Here is an 18,747-nt window from a genome sequence, read left to right on the forward strand (position 1 = left end):
CCCCTGGGGGTCCCACTCTCCCCCACAGGAGTCAGGGCAGCACCCACAGCGGTGCCCGCGGCTCTCGGGTTTATTGCTTCCCGCGGGGAGAGGTACAGCGTTGGGGTAAGAGGGACCCGGCCCAGCAGGGTCCGACCCGCTGCCGGGGTAAGGGGTGGTGGGGGGGGGGTTGTCCCTGAGCGATGTCGGGGGTCCCAGCCACGGTGGCTCAGCCAGGCCAAGGCCGGCCCGGGGAGACGGCGAGGTCGCAGTCGAAGTCGGCGAAGGTGGCAGGATCGGGTGGGGGCTGCTCGAGGGGGCGCGGGGCCACCGCCATGGCCACCGGGTCCTTCTGCAGCAGGTCGGCGTCGAAGGCCACCCCGCGGAAGAAGGGGTGGCCCTGGAAATGGTGGAGGTAGCGCAGGCGGCGCAGGGGGTTGTGGCACAGCAGCTGGGGACGGAGGGAGGACAGTGAGCGGTGGAGACCCCGACATCCAGTCCGGGGGGCCAGCAGGGACCCCAAAATCTGGGTGGAAGGGTTACCTCGGCAAGCAGCCGGGCCAGTGCGGGGCTGAACGCAGGTGGGATCTCGTAGCTGCTCTCCTTGACGCGCTCCAGCATGGCCACATGGTCCCCCGCTGGTGCCACAGGGAACTGGGGGGGCAGGGAGCAGATTTAGGGGCTCCATGGGATGCCTGCATTACCCCCCCCCGCCGTGGTCCTCACCTCCCCGCTGGCCAGGGCAAAGAGCAGGACTCCCAGGGACCACCAGTCGGCTGTGTGGCTGTAGGGCCCCCCGCTCAGCACCTCCGGGGCTGCGGGGATGAGCGGGTGAGTGCCTGGGGGGTCCGTGCCCCCCACCGCAGCCCCCCGCTGCCCCCTTACCCATGTACTGCAGGGTGCCGCAGATGGTGTGGGCTCGCTCGCCCCACCGCAGGTGCCGGGAGAGGCCGAAGTCGGTGAGCTTGAGGTGCCCTGTGGGGCGAGACACCACGTGGGGACCCATGGACGGGGTGTCCCAATGGACGGGGTGTCCCCACAAATGGGGCGTCCCCAAGCCAGTGCCACCAGACTCTTACCTCTCTCATCCAGGAGGATGTTCTCCATCTGAAACGAGACAGGCGCTGGGGTGGCCTCTCCGTGTTGGGGGGTTCAGAGACCCCCCCACCCCATCCTCCGGCCCCCCGGCCCCGCTGCCACCCACCTTCACGTCTCTGTGCATGATGCCCAGGTCATGGAGGTACACTGGGGAGAAGACGGAGCCGTCAGAGTGGTGGGTCCCCTCCCGGCACGGTGCCCGTTGCCACCCCCACGGCACCCGGCAGGCAGCTGCCCACCCCCAGGAATGGCTGACCCTGCCTGCTGGTCTCCATCAGTGGGGACAGTGGTGGCTGTCCCCGACACGGCGGGCCACTTACCCAGCACCAGCACCAGCTCGGCTGCAAACAGGCGGACGGTGGCTTCGGCAAAGTGCCCGGCGGCACGCCACAGCGCGTGCAGGTCTCCGGTGCTGCAGTAGGTGCACACTGCCGGGACGGGCAATGTGCCTTACCGACAGGCTGCCCTGCGGGGCCGGGCTGGCACGAGGGGCAAGGGCACCGGGGTGGCATGGGCACGGGGAGCCTGGTGGGTCACTGGGGCCATGCACCAAGGCGATGCAAGCACTGGGGCCATGAGGGCAGTGAGGTGGCACAAGCACCAGGACCACACTGGCACCAGGACCACAGACTAAGGTGACATGGGACCACACTGGCATCAGGACCACGGACTAAGGTGACATGGGACCACACTAGCACCAGGACCACGGACTAAGGTGACATGGGACCACACTGGCATCAGGACCACGGACTAAGGTGACATGGGCATGACTAAGGCGGCACAGGAGCATGCAAGTACCAGGGTCACGTACCATGGCGACATGGGCACCAGAGCCATGTGGCCACTGGGAACACGCAAGCACCGGGGCCACATGAACTCCAAGGCGGCGCAGGCACCATGGTCACACGGGTACCAAAGTGACACGCTCCCCGGGATCACACAGGCACTGGGAACACGCAAGCTACGTGGGCACGGAGGTGGCACGGCCATCAGGGCCACCGGTGCCAGGCAGGGACCAGGGCTGGGGTGCCTTATTCACCCCCGTGCTGGTCCCTGCCCCACTGTGACTCATCCCCATCCCTGTCCCCCCTGTCCCTGTCCCCGCTGTGGGTGTGGGGTGGGAGCCAGCAACCGAACGCCTGGATCCCCACGGGGCAGCGGGCAGCACGGGGGGAGCATGCGCGTGTGCGGGGACACGTGTGCGGGCGGCGGGGACACGTGCGCTGGCGGGGGGTGGGGGGGGGCCGGGGCGAGCCCGCGGGCAGATGGTCACTCACTGATGAAGAGGTGGCGCTGGCCCTGCCAGCTGTCCCCCAGCCCGTGGACAAACGGGTGCCTGACCTGTCTCTGGGGACACAAAGCAGAGAGGGTGAGCGGCCCCCCGGGGTGGGGGGGCCGGGGGGGGCCGGGGACCCTGCTCCTGTCACCCTCCTTCCACAGCTCTGGTGGCCTCCTGCCATCCCCACGGCCACCCTGACCCCCCCCCCCCACCATGGGCTGGGGTCACCCCGGACCCCCCCCTAACCTGGATGCTGACTTCTTCCTTGCACTGCTTGAGGGTGTCGCGGCGCAGCACCTCCACTTTGGGGACGACCTGGGGGGGGGGGGGCGAGGGGCCGTCAGGGGGGGCCGAGGGCAGGCGGGAGCACCCACGGGCCCCAGGGGCAGCACCCACCTTCACGGCGCAGACCTTCTCCCGCCCGCAGTCCAGCACTTTGAGGATGGTCCCGAAGGAGCCTTTGGCCACGAAGCCCAGGATCTGGGGGGGTGGGGGGGGGCAGGGGCTGAGCACCCCACAGAGATGGGTCCGGGGTGCTCATGGTGGGGCAGGGTGCGGGGTCCTGCGTGGGGTGAGGTGGCACAGGGCACCCAAGGCAGGCGGTGGGGACACGTGGGGACCAGGAGGACCCAATAGGGACCCCAGTGGGATGCACGGGGACCCAGTATGGGGCACATGGGGACGGGGGACAGGGACACGGGGACCCCAGCAGGGCGGTTGTGGATGCTGGCGGGAGGCACGGGACCCCGGTAGGACACACGGGACCCCGGTAAGACGCCTGGGGACCCCATTAGGGTGCAGAGGGACCCCATTAGGGTGCAGAGGGACTCGACACGGGGCATGGGGCGACCCCCCCCGGGGGTAGAAGGGGACCGGGTGGGACGGTCGGGGGACGCCGGTAGGATGCACAGGGACCCGGCACGGCGTGCGAGGAGAGCCGGTAAAACGGTCGGCGCTCCCGGTAGGACGGTACGGGATGCACGGACGGCGCGGGAAGGATGCACGGGGCGCTGGGGGACCCCGGTAGGACGTGCAAGGACCCCGGTAGGACGTGCAGGGACCCCGGTACGAGGTGCGAAGGGGACCCGTTAGGGCGCTCGGGGCTGCCAGGGCGGGGATGCGCTTGGCGCCCCGGGAGGACCGTCGGGAACCCCGTTAGGATACACCGGGACCCCGGTAGGAGGGTGGGGGGGGGGGGGGCCCGGGACGGCACCTTGAGCTGCTGCTGGCGGGCGGAGGGGCGGACGGGGAACTCCGGCAGGAAAAGCGAGACGAGCTGCGGCAGCGGCCACCCGGGCAGCGGCGGCTCCTCGGCGGGGCCCCGCGGGGCCAGGGCGAGTACCGACCCCGGTACCGGTACCGGCCCGGTGCGGCTCAGCAGCGCCCGCACCCACGACCCCACGGCGCGGCCCTACGGAACCGGGGGCAGAGTCAGCGGGGGGGACACCGGGACCGGGGCGGGGGGGGACGGACACGACACCCCCGGGGCCACCGCCGCACGCACCTGGGGGGGCCGCACCGGGGCAGGGGCCGGCCCGGGGCCGCTGCTCGTTGCTCCCATCGCGGCGCCGCCGCCGCCCCGGGCCCGGGCCCCGGTAATCCGCCGCCCTTACATAATCCCGCCGCCCCGCCCCGCCACGCCCCGCCCGGGCGCGACCACCCCCCCCCCCCCCCCCCGCCCCGGGGTCGAGCGCCGGGGCTGCCCCCTTGTACCGGGAGCGCACCCCGGGACAAGCTTCTGCACCGGGGGCTCCCCCTTGCACCAGGGTGTGCACCCCACCCGTGACTGATCCCCCCCCCCCTGCTTCTGGGCAGGGCACACCCTCCGGGACCCCCCCTTTGCACACTTTGGGGTTCCCCCTTCGACCACTCATTCTCCCCTTGCACCCCACTTTTTGCCCTGGGGCAGCCGGTGGGGTACCTGCAGCCCCCACCGAGCCCCGGGCACCGATGGGGCTCACAGAGGAGATGGGAGAGGGACGAGCCCGGGGCGATGCAGGTGCTGCAAGGGACACCCGAGCCCCCAAAAGTGGGTGCCCCGAGCAACCCCCCGGGAAGGGCAGGGGGTGAAGCCATAGCAGGTGGGGGGCTGCCAAGCTGAGAGAGCGGTGACGGCGCTGAGCCTGGCACTGCGGCATGAACGGGGAGGCGAGTAACGAGCCACTAGCCCACGACTCTTCCAAATTAAAAACTCTTTATTTAAACTCTCTCCAGTTCCCCTTTCTCCCAGCCTGGAGCGATCCTGCTGCTTCACCAGGCCCAGGGGCTGGGCCCAGCACCCGCACAGCAGGGAGGGGGGAAGCTCACGGGAACCCTTGGCACAGGGGTCTGCGCCCCACGAAGCGGCCCCGGAGCACGCTGCGCCCCACAGCCCCGTGCTGCTGCGCCCCTGCCCCGCAGCGACGGGGCTGCCGAGGGCCTGCGCGTGGCTAACCCCCGCCTTGGGCATCGCCGCTCCCAGCAGCGTGGGCCCCCCCCCGCCATAGGGGTGCCCCTCCAGAGGGGGGAGCGCGGGACACCCCAGTCCCTTCCCGGCCTGCCGGGTGCTGCCGTCATTTGCGCCTGCCGAAGATCGACTTCTTGCTGGGGTTCTTCTCGCCCACGCTCAGACCGATGAGCAGACGCGCCTTCTCATCCTCCTCCTGCTGCTGGATGGTCCCGTCTGATTTGTTCTCCAGCTTCCCCCGCGTTTCCACGCCCGCCGCTGGCTTCAGGCGTAGCTTCTCTTTGATCACCTGCCCCAGGATTTAGGGGGTTCAGCACCCCAGGGCCGCACCCGGGCTCCTCGGCACGGGTGAGAGCCTGAGCTGCTGAGCCAGCGCGGCTGCTTCCCGCTCTGGAGAACGTGCTGCCCGCCGTGGGGTTTCCACCCATATCCTGGGCAGAACGGCTCCGGCAGCCTCCCTGTGAGCGGGAAGGAGGCACCGCGGGATGGGATCCCACATACCTGTGCCACCAAGGCTTTGCGGCTGTCCCTCTTCACCGCCATGGCGAAGTCCAGCCACGTCCACGTGTTGTTGTGGTACTCCAGGCACGGCAGCACCAGGTTCAGGTCGCCCCAGTCCACGCTGTTCTTCTCGCCCTGGGTGACAGGGGTGTCAGGCAGGGTGGGACGATGCCCCAGGCCACCCCCAGCCGGAGGGGCTGTGCCCCCTCCCCAGCACTCCCCGTCCCACCGGCCCCACACCTTGTAGCTGACGCAGAGTGGCACCTGCGGGATCTTGATGTAGATGAAGGAATTGTTCATGGCCGCGCGCTCCTTCATCTTGTCGATGTCATCCACGGGATGCTGGGGACAGAGCAGGAGCCATGAGCAGAAGGGAAGGAGAGGGGACACAGCCAGGAACCAGCGGGGAAGAGACAGCTGGGCACTAGGCCATGGCATTGCTTCACCGGGGAGAGGTGAGAGCTGCTCTGGCATGGTGTTAGGAAAATGAGATGCTGCAGGGATCACATCAAGTGTGCAGGTGCTTGGTTGTAAAGGATGCAAATCCTCACGGTGGGAGGGAGCAGGAGAAAACGGGCAGGCAAGCGGGGTAGGACATGGCTGCCCAGCCCTGCGGCCGAGGGAGGACAGACTGGCTGCACGGCAGGACTCTTCCCGATTCCCCCCTCAAGGCAGCATCAGGTACCTCGGGTGCTTTTCGGAATGATCTTCTGACTCCTGACGTCCGGTTCAGTCCCTGAGCGACCCCCTTCCCTGGGCCCAGCGAGTCATCAGCCACGATCAGCTGCCGCGGCTTCACCACGGGGATCCCTGGGACAAACAGGGTGGGAGGTGGTGGCTGGCTGGGGGTCAGCCATGACCCAGACTCCTCCCAGCTTTGCTGCTCTCCCCCCTGGCTCCCTGCCCACAAGGGAGACCACAAGTCCCTGTTCCTCGACGTGTGGTCCACCAGCAGCTGCCCACAAACATATCCTGGACACGCAGCCAGAGCCACTCAAGGACATGGCTCAGGTGCCAGGGAGAAGGGCGACCATGAGCCTCTCACCTGTCGTCACCAGCTTGGACTTATCTTCCTCATCCCCCACCTCCTCCTCCTCCACATTGCGGCCGGGGAAGAAAAAACCCATCATCCTGTGGAAGAACTGGTGGGTGAGCTGGATCGTAAGGGGCACCACGTTCACCTGCAGGGAGAGAGGCACGTCAAAGCCAGGCACACGCTGCCTGTGCCCCATGGGGACCCTGCCACCTCCCGGTCTGGCGCCGGCACCTCGAAGTGCTCCTTGATGGAGATGCCTCCCACGGGTGGCCGGACCTTGCTGAAAATCCTCAGTGCCAGCTGCCGTCCGGACTGGCAGGAGCTCTGGGGACGCAGCACCACCTGCAGGGAAGAGGATGGGTGGCTGGGGTGAGGATAGGCCACCCTGGCCAAGCCACCCACGGGTCCCCAGGGTGCAGGGCTGCTCTCGGAGGCTGCCGCTTGCCTTGTACACAGCGTTGGGCAGGAGGTTGTTCATCGTGACCCAACCCAGTTCCAGCAGATGCTCAGCCGTGTCATCAGACTTGTTGACCTGCGCACACAGACCCATCAGCCCCGCAGGACCCGGGCCCCGGCTTGGGGGCTGTGGGTGCCACCGGCTGGCTCGGTACCTTGCTGTAGAGGAAGCGCTGGAGCTCCAGCTCAGCTATGCCCAGCTGCCCGTCCTCCTCAGTCAAGCGCCAACGTGCTTGGGCAAAGTAGAACTCGGTCCGCCGTGCCACGCTCACATCCTCCGGCTGCTTTCGCAGCTCCATCTTGTTGGCTCGCTGCAGCTGGAAGTCCTTGAAGCACCTGCAGCAGAGAGGGGAGCGCTGGGATATGGGAGCCCTGGAGTAAGGGGGATACAACGCTGGGGAAGCCAGAGATGGTCCCTACCTGATCAGTATGTTCAGCTCCTCACTCTCTAGCTGCAGGTCAGCTTTCTCCTGGCTCAGCTGCTGCTGCAGCCTGTGGTTGAGGTCGAGAAGGCTCTCGTTTTTGCTGTCATCCTGCAGGGACTGAAGGACAGACAATCCTCAGCACCCTCTGCCCCAGAGCAGGGACCCCAGGGAGCCAGGCCCTCCCTAGAAGCGGGCTCACCTTCACATTGGAGTACATCTGCTTCTCCAGCTGCCGGATCTGGGCGACATGCTGCCTCACGGCCTCTTGCAGGTGTAGGATACTGCTGCGCTGCTCCTCAGGATTGCTGGAGATTTCCAGCTGGAAGCGCACTCGCTGTTTCTTCTCACTGTGCTCCTGGACATGGGGACAGGGGAAGGTTAGGATTGCCCTGGGTGCAGTGAGCGACACGGTGACCTGAAGCCTTGCGCATACCTTGCGTTTGGGCTCCACGTGCAGCAGCAAGTTGTTGACTATGTCAAGGATCATGGCATACTGCGCAGGGTTGGTGGAGATCTCCAGGTCGTGGTGGATCAGCGTGAACGTATCCACAGCTCCTGCAGGGACAAAGGGCAAGTTGGGCCTCAACATGGCTAGAAATGGGAAGCGTGTGGGGGCCAGCCGGAGATGGAGAGGGCTGGGGAATGACCCAAGGTGGTTACACTGGCTCCAGCAGGCACAGCATGTCCAGCATCATCTGGTGCACTGCCATGTGGCTGGGGACCTCTGCTGTATGCACCCCTCTGATCTCAGCAGGGCCAAGACAGACCATCCTTGAGCTTAGCCGGCACCTGTGGGTCAACCCAGAGCTCTACCCCCCTGAGACACACTGCCTGGATGCACCCACCCTCCTGCTTCTTCAGCAGATCCTCCTTCTCCTGGTTGGCGGGAGTCTCGGGGGGCTTTATCTGCGTGGCCAGCTCGGGGTCAATGTCATGGCTGTAGCTGATATAGTACATGCGGCAGCTGCAGCGAGAGATGATCCTCTGCACCTGCTGGGTCTGCTGGGCTTCTGATGGCTGGTTCCAGTCTGGGGACAGGGAGGGGGACCACGGTCAGAGGGCCATGGCCCGGCACATTGGGGACTTCACGGCACAGGGCTCAGAGCATCAGCCAGCTCCTGGAGCCATCCAGCGACAGGCCAGGCTGCTCTCAGCTTCACCAGCCTTGGGGTCACACGCAAGTGGGATCGGGGTAGGCACAGCAGCCAGCTCTGCGGGCAGTACCTGTGGTGGTGCTGACCATGCCCCCCACCGCCTGCCCGCTCTCCATCAGCTCCTGCACCGAATCCAGGCTCCGCTGCCGATGCTCCTCAATATTTTTCACCTGGGGAGGCAAGAAGGCACCACTGGCTGTCCCTGCTCTCCCTGCCTTGGCCAGGGCACTGACAGCACTGCTTGCCCCCGCAGCTCACGCATCACAGCCCCCCCAGCCGCTCACCTCCAGCCAGAGCTGCCCGTGCTCCCTCTCAGTGGGGCTGCTCTCCGTCGTGGCAAAGTACTGCATGCCGTCCAGCAAGCAGGTCCAGGACGTCTTCTGCTTCAGCGTGTCCCCGTACCAGGCGGGGTGGTGCTGGCACTGCAGCAGCTGGGCCTTTGCAGCGGACACGATCACGCAGCCCTCTGTCTCCGCACCGCGCAGCACCATCTGCAGGGGGAGAGACCCCGGGGGTCAGACGAGCCCTTCTGGGGCAGGGACAGACTCTCTAACAGCAAGGCCATGGGGAGCGGAGAGCGTGGGGACAGGCAGGCTGGCCAAGGACAGGTACCTGGCAGTTGACCAGTTCGATGAGGCAGTTGCGGTTGTAGATGTCATCGGTTTGGCAGGCGGCAATGCCGCACAGCTGCTCGCTAGCCCCCGACTCCTCCTCCGTGAAGACCACGAACTTGTCCGTCTCCTCAATGAGCTTCTGCAGCATGTAGGCCCCTGGGGGAGGAGAAAGGGTCAGTGCAAGGCTACAGGGGGCTGGCTGAGGGTGACAGGGTGAAGGCAGGCATGGTTTTGGGCTAGCGTGCACATTGCTGGCTGTGGGTTTCCCCTTGCTCCCCTCCCTGCCGTGCTCACCCCCTGAGGAGGCTCTCTCAGGACGGCCGCTGGTGATGGGAGCAGTCACTCTGGCAGGGGCGGAGTGAGCAGAGAGCGGGCCCCGCTTCAGCTTCTTGGCTTGCAGCTGCGTGTCGATCTTCAGCCCCTTCAGGGCCTCGGTGGAGAGGTTGCGCTTGAGCACAGCCGCTTTCTTGTAGCCGTCGTAGAGGCCGAAGGCGATGTCCCGGTTGGTGGTGGTCCAGGACGCCCGCAGGTCCACCAAGTGCAGCTGGTGCGTGTGGAAACCATCGTCCCCATCCCGCAGGGGCAGCTCCTGGGCACAGAGGGTCAGAGCCTCAGCATGGCAAAGCCACTCCCAGCCCCTGCCCATGGGCTTCACACACTGGGGCTGGGAGCCCTGCCGGTCCCTGCAGGTAGAGCGTGGGGACCAGAGCCCAGGGGACCACCCCAGAGCCCTCAGCACGGACCCATACCAGGGATGCTGTGGCTGGAACAAGGCATCCCTTTGGCCAGGCGCTGGGGAGATCAGAGGCCTTGCAGGTCTGTCTCTTCTCCAGCCAAATCCCTCCCCCATTGCACCCAAAGACCAAGGTCCCCTTGTCCCAGAGGGATGCCATCAGGCCAGCACAGGCTGCATGCCCTACGTCTTTGCAGCGGTACCTCCTCAGCCGTGCGGTTGCTGTGCCGCTGGTAGGTGAGGGAGGACAGGCTCAGCAGATGGGTTTTCTTCACCAGGGTGTCGAGCCGGTGGTCGGCATTCTCGTCACAAGTGGAGGCCATGAGGTGCACGGTGACCTGGCTCAGGTCGCTCACCATCTGTGTGATGCTCCACTCCGAAATGAGGCGTCGCATCACTGTGCCGGCTGGGGGACAGGGAGAGGGGTCAGCCGGGGCTCTGCCCTGCCTGGAAGTGTGGCCGGCAGGACCCCCACTCACCTTGCGGGATAAGCCGTTGGGTACCGCGAGTGAAGATGTGCCCCTGGCAGCACTCCACCTGGATCCCCCGCTGTTGGGCAAAGGATGCCCAGTAATGCACCTGCGAGGGAGCAGAGAGCAGGGGCTGAGAGCCCAGCGCAGGCAGAGCGGGGAGGTAACACCGGACCCCCACCCCCAAGACTTGCCTGCAGCCGGGGGAAGAGCGCGGTATAAGACAACTGCTTGTAATGCTGCCCCAGCTTCTTCTTACTGGGTTTCATGTTGTTGAAGAGCTTCCCGCGACAGATGGGGCGCGTCACGCTGGTCCACGTGGCCCAAAAGTTCTGCATCCAGCGGAGGGTGCTGCTGTAGAGCAGGATCCGGGGCTGGGAGTGCTCTGAGAATACACCCGCCGTCAGCCAGCACTGCGGGGCAGGGACACAGCAGCACCCAACCCAGGACTGATAAGGATCGCTAAAACCAGCATGCCTCGCCCCATCTCCCTCGGCCCCCAGGGTTCCCCGGGGCGCTGTCACCCACCCTCACTGGGCCGTGTCAGGTCCATCCGGATGGAGAGGTTGAGGTTCTCGGAGCGGAAGGCACGGTAGGAGTCGTACTGCTGCCCCACCGGCACCTCGGGCAGGAACTCGGGGGAGCGCAGCACCACGCCGTGGTGGTCATGGGGGTTCCCGTGGCACAGCCACTGCAGGTCCAGCGTCATGCAGAGATCGGGCAGGTGCAGGAAGCAGCAGTCGTCGTACCTGAACGGGGAAAGAGAACCCAGTTACCCCCCAGCACTGGTGGCAGGCCCTGCACTCCTGGGCCCACGCTCACTTGGAGGCTGTCCGGACGTTGATGTCCAGGTTGCCCTTGAAGACGAACTGCCCGGGCTTCCAGTGGAAGGAGAGGTGGCTCCATTCCCAGTGCATGTTCTCCGTGGTGTTGTAGGGGTCCTGCAAGGACAAGCGTGGGGAGAGGCAGGCGTGAGCCGAGCCCAGGCCACGCTCTGCTCCCCACCCCGGCAGTACCCACCTCGGTGGCCAGCTGGTGCAGGTTGGCCTGTTCAATGTCCATGTGCCAGTCCCCGTGGAAGAGAAGGCGGCTCTTGTCCCACCAGGGCAATGGGGCGCTGGGGTCCTCTGAGGGCTTGGTGAGGAGATCCACGCACTGGCCGATCAGGGTCCAGGCCGGGTCCCAGCAGGGCCCCCAGACGATGGTGTACTGGGAGATCTCAGCTGGAACACAGAGGTTGGCTCAGCCCTTCGCATGTCCCACGCAGCCCCGTCCCCACCGCGGCACAGAGGCCCCCTGTCCCTGCAGCTCTTACAGTGGAAGTCGTGGTAGAACTTCAAGGGTGGCATGTTCCTCTCCACTGTCGCATCTCCCCAGGGCAGTCCCAGCTTCAGGACCTGGCGGCGCCGGGAGCAGGCCTGGCCACACTGCTCGGCTCCGATCAGCCGGCCGGAGAGCTGCCAGTTCCGGATCTCAAAGAGGTAGCGAGGGTAGTCGCGGATCCGCACTGCAGGGCAGAGGATGGGCTGAGAGATGGGGCGGTGAAGGGTCGCTGCCCCAGTCCCCTACTCTGGGTCACGGCAGGAGCCGCTGTCCTGTCCCATCTCAGCTCCCTTCCCACTCCCTTGAACCTCCAAAAATCATCGCCCCCGTTTGGTTACACATCACGTGGTGCCAGCAGGTCCCTGTCCTGGGACCCCAGGCCACGCAGCCACCACGCTGTCCTCCAAAGTCACCCTCATGCAAAGCAACTCACCGAAGAAGCTGCCAACTCTGCCCTTCATCATGCGGCACCACTGGGTGACCATCTCCAGACCCTCAGGGGGGAACGGGCTGACGCCGTCCACGTCCCTCATCTGTTCCAACACACGCTCCGTGCCGTGGAAGGACTCGTCAGCCATGGCCACCAGCTCCAAGTGGGCCAGGGTCCAGGTGAGGAGGGCCCTCCGCATGGGTGTGTTGGCATAGAGGCGCCGCGAGCGCTGGATGTAGATCTCGATGTTCTTCTTCTCCAGCGAGGCATAGAGCTCCTCGATCTTACGGGCAGGCAGCAACTCGCCGTGCTGCTTGCGCAGCGCAGCCACCTTGGTGTCCAGCAGCTGCAACCGCTTGGCACTCTCCTTGCTTTCGTCCTTCATCAGCTCATAGTTGTCTCGTAACTTGACCTCAAAGACGTCGTCCAGGAAGACCCAGGAGAAGTGCGTCACTTTGAGCAGGAGGTCGGGGGGCAGCGCCGTGCTGGCAGGGCGGCCACGCCGATGCAGGCCTTTCAGCCACTTCTGCACGCCCACAGCAGCGTCCAGCGTGCGGGAGAAGTCGTACTGGTAGGGGAACTCGATGGTCACGCTGGCAAAGGAGAAGGCCCAGCCACGGTTGCGGAGGGTGCGCAGGGTGGGGAAGGCGCAGCGGTGCAAGATGACCTCCTCCAGCTCTGGCAGCAGCTTCACCTCCACCTCCTTGAAGCTGAAGATGCTGTGTCCGTCAAAGCCAGCGGCCAGCTCGGGGCAGTAGCCGTGCAGGGCACCGCCGTGCCAGCTCACGGAGGTCCGTTCGGCAGCCAGGCTGATGTAGTTGGCCTCAGAGACAAAGGCTGTGAGCTTGGCAGAGCTCAGCTCCAGTGACAGGGACAGGAGTCTTTTGGGGGAGGTCCCATCTGGCTGGAGGGGCCCTGGTGCCTCAGTAGGGGTGACTGGGTGGGATGCTGGGCTCTCTGGGAGCGGGGAATGAGGCGTCCTGTGGCCAAGGGCGCTCTGCAAGGCTTCGTGGCACTGCAGGGTGGCCAGGGTGTGATGGTACAAGTGCATGTGGTCGGGTGGGCTCCACAGCACCGCCAGCCCCTCGCCGCACTGCACCTACACCGGAGAGAGCGAGCATGCACCAAGTCACCGCTGGGTCCAGCACAGCCCGGCCCCATTCTCCTCTCCAGCACCTTTCGGTGCCAGCCAATCCTCACCCTGCCCCATCCATCCCAGTCCCACCAGTACAGGATAAAGCAGAGACCTGACACCCAAACCAACCTCCAGGGAGCGGATGCTGCTGTGGTAGGTGACAGAGAGCATGGAGAGGTTGGCCACCGGATTAGGGATGGCAGGAGCTTTGCAGCATGGCTGCATCTTCTCCGTGATGCTCTTCACCAAGGCCAGCACCATGCCTTGGACGCTGACCGTGCAGCTCTCGGCACTCCCCAGGATGGTCAACGTGTCCAGCCGCAGCTCCAGGGCACCTAGAGAGATGGCACGTCAGTGCTGGAGGCACGGAGGAGGCACACCACAACATGCCACGTTCCTCTGACTGTGGGGCTGTTCCAGGACAGCCATCCGGGATCAGTCTGGATGCTACTTACCCACCAGAGCTGAGAGTGTGAAAAGGTTCACGTCCTCCACCTTCAGATCCACCTTCCAGAGCAGCCCCCAGGGCTCAGCTGAGGCAGAGGGCGGCTGCTTGGCAAGCCCAGCTCCACTGGGCCTTGGGCAGAACAGGGGCAGGACCCTAGCCAGGCACTCTGTGCAGGTGTCCGACGACTCCACTTGCAACCCCCGGATAGTGCAGTCCAGGAAAAGCGTGTCTGACTGGGCACTGGACATGCCCAGGGGCTGGTTGTAGCTGCCCTGCAGGACAAACAGGACAGTCACTCTCAGGCTGCAGGATGTCCCCATGTCACCATGTGTCCCCATGCCACCCACATGGAGTTGCAAACAGGCAATCCCCCCTTCCAAGAGCCACCCCTCGCCCCCTCAGCTCATCCCTCACCTGCAGGTTGAAGGAGTCGAGGATGAGGGCTTCTCCCCACACATGCATGTTGGGGGGATGTGGGGCACGCTGGATGTGCGAGTCATTGCCCACGCGCCAGCAGAGGTGGTCCACGGCCAGCACCGCTCGCTGGTGCACGCTCTGCGGCCGCAGGTGCTGGTAGTCTGCAGGCAGAGAGGAGGGGGTGAGTGCAGGCAGGGCTTGCTGCTGCCTGCTCAGCTGCCCCCGAACACGGGCAACCCAGACACAACCAGGCAGGGGTCCACAGCCCCTGGCCAGACACAGACATGGGCAAGCACAGAGATAGCATGGCCCTCCCCATTTTCGTCCTGGTGCCTCTCTGGCAGAGCCACCAACCCCCAAGAAGAGCCCAGCAGCCACCCTGGTGCCAGCTGCCAGCCCGTACCTGCAGAGATGGAGTTGAAGCCCAAGGCGAAGGGTGGCGTGTCCCCCAGCTGCACTGACACATTGACATTGGACAGCGAGGCACACAGGATGATGGGCGCTATGATTTGGGGGTAGCTCCTGCACGGGGCAAGCAGGGATGGGCTGTTACCAGGGCACTGCGTGCCCCAGAGCCTGGCAGGGAGCAGGCCCAGAGGGACGCCCTCTCCACAGGGGCGTCCCTGACCGCCTGCCACCCTTCGTACCAGCCTCCCCGTCCCACAGGCCGTGCACAGGGCAAAGAAGGTGCTGGGTGCCTGGGCACCCTGCCAGAGCGTAGCAGGCGAGAGGAAACAAGCTGTGATACCAGCAACTGCCCTGAGGCTGAGTTTACCTTCCCTTGTGCCCTTCGCTGGGGACAGGCACCGCCCGGCACCTGTATTCCTGTGCCAAGAGGCCCAGCCAGTGTGAAAACTCTTGGTGACGGTAGTGGATGATGCAGGTGTTGAGCAGCACGGCAGCTGAGAGGTCAATGGCTGTGACCTAGAGAAGGGAGAGGGCCAGGTGGCAAAAAACTCAGGCCAGGAGCCGAACCAGCTACCCCCGGGGGACAGGAGCATGCCCAGCACTCACACACCTGCACGCTGGTCTTCAGGGAGTTGAGGCACACGATGCGCTGGCGGCTCTGGGACAGGAGAAGGCCGTCTGGGGAGAGAAAGGAGCAGAAGTGAGGAGTGGCAGAGGGCAGTGACAGCGGTCCTGTCCTGCAGGCGCCCTCCTGGCTACTTGCCCTCCAGCTGGAGGTCTACACTCATTTGGTCCAGGTCTGAAGTGGGCGTGAAGTTGCGCAGCGGGATCTGCTCCTCTTCACGCTGATATAGAAACTGCAGCAGCTTCAGGCTCCAGGTGAGGTGCCTGTAAGAAGCAGGGAGTCAGTGCCAGAAGGGAACTGCACCATCACGTCCTCCATCTACCCGTCTCTCATTCCCAGCTGACCAGCATGCTGGCACAGAAGAAGACAGCAGCCAGTGCCCAGCTACAGCCCAACCCAGGGCTCTCAGCAGCAGAGGAACCCATCAGGCTGTCCTACTGGAGAACCAGCTAATGTGCCTTCCTCCTTCCCCAAGAGCCCAGCCCCAGGCCAAGCTCCGTCCTTCCCACTAGGGTGGGCTCTAGGACTCGCTCTCTGCTGCGGTCTGGCAGAGCAGGGGACGAGCAGGGAATGGCGCAGTTGTCCATAGGTCTGTGTCCCCAGCGCTAATCGGGGCTAGGATGGCCTTCCCCTCCACCTGCCTCCTTACCTCTTCTGGCTGTTCATAGACAGCACCATGCTGGTGCTCTCCAGCTTCACCTCCACCCTCCTGGGGATGAGCTGCAGCGTGTCCCTGCTCAGCAGAGACAGGGACTTCAGGGGCTCCCCCGAGCCTGGAGAGGGACACACAGAATCACGGGAAGGCTCTTGCCCAAACCCCCACACCCTGCAGCGGGAGGGAGCGACGGCACAGCAAAATCACTCTGGCTCCAGGGTAAGCATGGGGGCTGCCAGCCCCTGCCCTGCCCAGAGCTTGTCCCTGTCCCCGTCCCTGACCTGCGCTGGGCTGTTCCCCCACGCTGCTGCGCTGGGCCCTGGCAGTGATGCGGTGCAGCAGTGGGCTGCAGAAGAGCCCTTCGTGTAGCTCTGCCTGCAGGGTCCAGACGCACAGCCTGACGCCCACCAGCCGCCACTTGCTGCTGATCTCCAGTGAGAGGGAGAGTGCCAGGGCCAGCTCTGCCAGGCAGGTGTCATCCTGTACGGGGACATGGGCAAGGAGTGCACAAAGAGTCACCCAACTCCCTGCCAGTGGACGCTGCAGGTGAAGCACTGGGCACAGCATGGAGCCCAGAGTGTTGCAGCATTGCCCAGCCTCAGGGACTTGCTGGAACAGATCCTCAGGTGTCCCAGAGAGCCAGTGCCCAGGCTCGAAATGTTGAATTTCTCCCTTTCCCAGCACTCACCAGCTGGCTGCTCCGGAGGACTTTGCTGTTCACCTTTGTCAGGCTCACCTCACAGGTCAGGCTGGGGAAAGCAGAGAACAGATGGAGGATGCGGATCCTGCTGCCTGTGAACCAAGCCCCTGCCTTCTCTTTTCTGTGGGACACAGGGACTCCAAGTCCCTGCTCCAAGTCCTCCCAAAAGCAGAGCACACCCTAACTCTGTGGACAATGCAGCAACTCATAATTTGGAGAATACACAACTTGAGCTTCCCATGAAGGGAAAAGGGACCAGGCTAGCCTCGGAGGAGGTTAATGTGTCACATCGAAGGTGACATGGGATGCTGCCGAGCAGGATGGAGAGAGGCAAGACACCAGGTTGAGCTCAGAAGAGCCTCCCTGCCCCCTGAGACCCAGGGCCAGGCTAGGGAAGCAGAGTGGGGCGTGATCACAGCGTTACCTCTTCCCGTCACCGTTCAGGAGGAGACGTGTCTTGCTGGCCTGGATGTGCCAGAGAGACTCTGAGGTGGCCACGTGCAGAACCATGATGTTGATGGAGTCCATGTGGATGGAAAAGAGCTGGGGGGAAGGTGCTGCTGTGAGGGATGTCCGAGAGCAGCACAGCCCACAACAGCCTCTCACCGAGCCAGCGTCTCACCTGGCTAAGGAGCCTCAGCAGGGAGGGTTTAAGAGTCAGGTCTGCTCTGCTTTCATCTCCATCGGCTTCTCTGGGAGCCTCCAGGATGGACGGCTGGAACCCACGGCCCTTCTGGAGATCTGTGCGGATTCGCACCTCGCCAAAACACAGCTCAAAGTAGCGCCTGCGGAAGAACAGCATGGGCAACTCTTGCAAGAGGTCACACATGGCACACCCGGCCCCATTGCCAGGGATGCCCCCCGCCCTGGGGATGTGCAGGACCAGCACAAGGGCATCCACAAGACACTGCCACCTCAAAGAGTGATTCACTCCCACAAAGAGCAGACCATTGGGAAAGAGGGACTGCAGAAAGATGTAAAGGCAGGAGAACCACAGTCAGTGGGGCCAGGGATGAGAGCAGGGAGGGAGCTGGGGCAGGGGTACGTACGGCAGCTCCCGGCTCAGTTTACTGGAGATCCAGACGTTGTCGATCTCCTGCAAGGATGCACAGGTAGGTCAGAGAAGAAACAACCTGGCTCTGCCTTGTGATGCTCATCCCTACATTCCCACTCTGCTCCCAATGCCTGGCATCATGCAGGGAGCAGCCACAAACCCCAAGTTTGGCCGTGGGAGGAAGGGCCTGGCACCAGCTATGGAGCTGTGCAACAGCAGCTTGGCTGCAGGGATTTGCTGCCAGCCTGGAAGTAACCGCAGCCATCCCGCCTGCCCTCATCTGCTGGTGACTGCCCCTCGCCCAGGTACCCACCACAGTCTGCTGCTCCTGCTGGAACTTCAGGCTGATGTTCTGGGCCCAGAAGAAGCCGAAGGACCCAATCTTCAGCTCCGCGTGAAGCTTCTGCCGGCACCAGGTGACAGCCAGGCGACATGCCAGCCACCTGTGGGGACAGGAGGAAGGCCAGGGTCAGCCTCCCCACTAGGAACCCTCTTTCCCCTTTGAGCAGCAGCACCAGCTCCAGCACCCACAGCTGGATGGGAGCTCCCAGGGCCCGGCCCTGCCATCACAGGTGCCCCAAGCTGGGGCAGGGACCCTGCAGGGTCACCCCCCCCCCCCCAGCCCTAAAGGACCCCCTTTCACTCCCACACTCCCCCGACACCTCGTGCCACCCCTGTGGGCTCCCCTGGACTCCTGTAAGCCCCCAAGCCCCTGACACCTCCCACCCAGCCCTATGAGCCCTCCCAAACCCCCCAGCACCCCCCCATGCCCTGCACACCACCCCTCCAGCCCTAGGACCCCCCCAAACCCCTGCAAGCTCCCACCCCCCCCGACACCTCTCCCCCAGCCCTGTGCGTCACCCCAAACTCCTGACACCCCCCCCAAGCCCTCTTTGTCCCCCTTAACACCTGCTGGGTATTAAGGGTGTCCCCCCAGACCCCCAACACCTCTCCCTCAGCCCCGTGGGTCCCTTCCCACCCCTGGTAGCCCCCACGCAGCCCCGTGGGCCCCCTTCCACCACCCCAACCAGCCCTGTCACCCCCCCCCAAAACCCCTACAGGCCCCCAAAACCTCCTGCCACCCCACCGCCAGCCCCATGAACCCCCCCCCATCCCTGTCACCCCCCCCCCCCAAACCCCTGCGGGCCCCCCTATACCCCTTGTCACCCCACTACCAGCTCCGTGGGCCCCCCCCTCGCCCCCTCCCCCAGGCCCTGACCGCGCCAGCAGCCCGGCGAGCAGCGCGACGACGACGAGGCCGAGCAGCACGGCGGGCAGCGGCGGCGGCATGGCGACCCCCGGTCCCGGTAGATTTCCCACCGCCGCCGCCGCCCGTAGGGCCGACCGCCCGCGCACCCGGA

At 65.1% G+C, this 18,747-nt stretch overlaps 2 protein-coding genes across 3 annotated transcripts; both read right to left on the reverse strand.

Moving 5' to 3' along the window:
* Positions 1-167: 167 nt before the first annotated feature.
* RSKR (ribosomal protein S6 kinase related) lies at positions 168-3,950 on the reverse strand. Its single transcript, XM_075033356.1, has 12 exons — positions 3,861-3,950; positions 3,570-3,767; positions 2,753-2,836; positions 2,603-2,671; positions 2,355-2,424; positions 1,398-1,505; positions 1,184-1,224; positions 1,059-1,086; positions 865-954; positions 706-794; positions 523-633; positions 168-430 (listed from the first exon to the last, which is right to left on the reverse strand). Exons 1-12 carry the CDS (start codon positions 3,915-3,917, stop codon positions 209-211), a joined length of 1,167 nt encoding a protein of 388 aa, XP_074889457.1. The 5' UTR covers positions 3,918-3,950; the 3' UTR covers positions 168-208.
* A 583-nt stretch (positions 3,951-4,533) lies between these two features.
* On the reverse strand, positions 4,534-18,731 carry BLTP2 (bridge-like lipid transfer protein family member 2). Of its 2 annotated transcripts, XM_075032705.1 has the most exons (39): positions 18,606-18,731; positions 17,700-17,829; positions 17,382-17,428; positions 16,955-17,117; positions 16,757-16,875; positions 16,321-16,381; positions 15,914-16,112; positions 15,627-15,750; positions 15,116-15,240; positions 14,963-15,030; positions 14,720-14,868; positions 14,348-14,466; positions 13,942-14,105; positions 13,535-13,799; positions 13,209-13,414; positions 11,948-13,043; positions 11,507-11,698; positions 11,212-11,414; positions 11,014-11,132; positions 10,720-10,940; positions 10,386-10,576; positions 10,201-10,300; positions 9,925-10,127; positions 9,283-9,577; positions 8,987-9,144; positions 8,659-8,865; positions 8,445-8,544; positions 8,066-8,248; positions 7,654-7,775; positions 7,420-7,575; positions 7,216-7,337; positions 6,951-7,131; positions 6,785-6,871; positions 6,571-6,681; positions 6,349-6,484; positions 5,989-6,113; positions 5,544-5,645; positions 5,304-5,438; positions 4,534-5,091 (listed from the first exon to the last, which is right to left on the reverse strand). In XM_075032705.1, exons 1-39 carry the CDS (start codon positions 18,674-18,676, stop codon positions 4,909-4,911), a joined length of 6,738 nt encoding a protein of 2,245 aa, XP_074888806.1. In that variant the 5' UTR covers positions 18,677-18,731; the 3' UTR covers positions 4,534-4,908. The 2 variants fall into 2 exon arrangements, 1 of the variants encoding a protein (XP_074888806.1); XR_012651078.1 differs by lacking the exons at positions 4,534-5,091; positions 5,304-5,438; positions 5,544-5,645; ... (11 more) ...; positions 8,987-9,144; positions 9,283-9,577 and having other exon boundaries at positions 10,003-10,127; positions 10,386-10,604.
* Between the last annotated feature and the right edge of the window lie 16 nt (positions 18,732-18,747).

This window comes from Buteo buteo, chromosome 7 (assembly GCF_964188355.1).
Source record: "Buteo buteo chromosome 7, bButBut1.hap1.1, whole genome shotgun sequence".
Taxonomy (NCBI): domain Eukaryota; kingdom Metazoa; phylum Chordata; class Aves; order Accipitriformes; family Accipitridae; genus Buteo; species Buteo buteo.

What these genes read in the sequence shown, in the direction of transcription:
- BLTP2 (XM_075032705.1), bottom strand. Translation starts at nt 18,676, where the DNA reads ATGCCGCCGCCGCTGCCCGCCGTGCTGCTCGGCCTCGTCGTCGTCGCG. An exon ending in CGCTCTTCCCCCGGCTGCAG is followed by an intron (nt 10,301 to 10,385) that starts GCAAGTCTTGGG and finishes GCTCCCTCGCAG; the next exon opens with GTGCATTACTGGGCATCCTT. An exon ending in ACGTGGAGCCCAAACGCAAG is followed by an intron (nt 7,576 to 7,653) that starts GTATGCGCAAGG and finishes CCCCATGTCCAG; the next exon opens with GAGCACAGTGAGAAGAAACA.
- RSKR (XM_075033356.1), bottom strand. Translation starts at nt 3,917, where the DNA reads ATGGGAGCAACGAGCAGCGGCCCCGGGCCGGCCCCTGCCCCGGTGCGG. An exon ending in CCCCGGTGCGGCCCCCCCAG is followed by an intron (nt 3,768 to 3,860) that starts GTGCGTGCGGCG and finishes CCGGTTCCGTAG; the next exon opens with GGCCGCGCCGTGGGGTCGTG. An exon ending in CCCGCCAGCAGCAGCTCAAG is followed by an intron (nt 2,837 to 3,569) that starts GTGCCGTCCCGG and finishes CCACCCCCCCAG; the next exon opens with ATCCTGGGCTTCGTGGCCAA.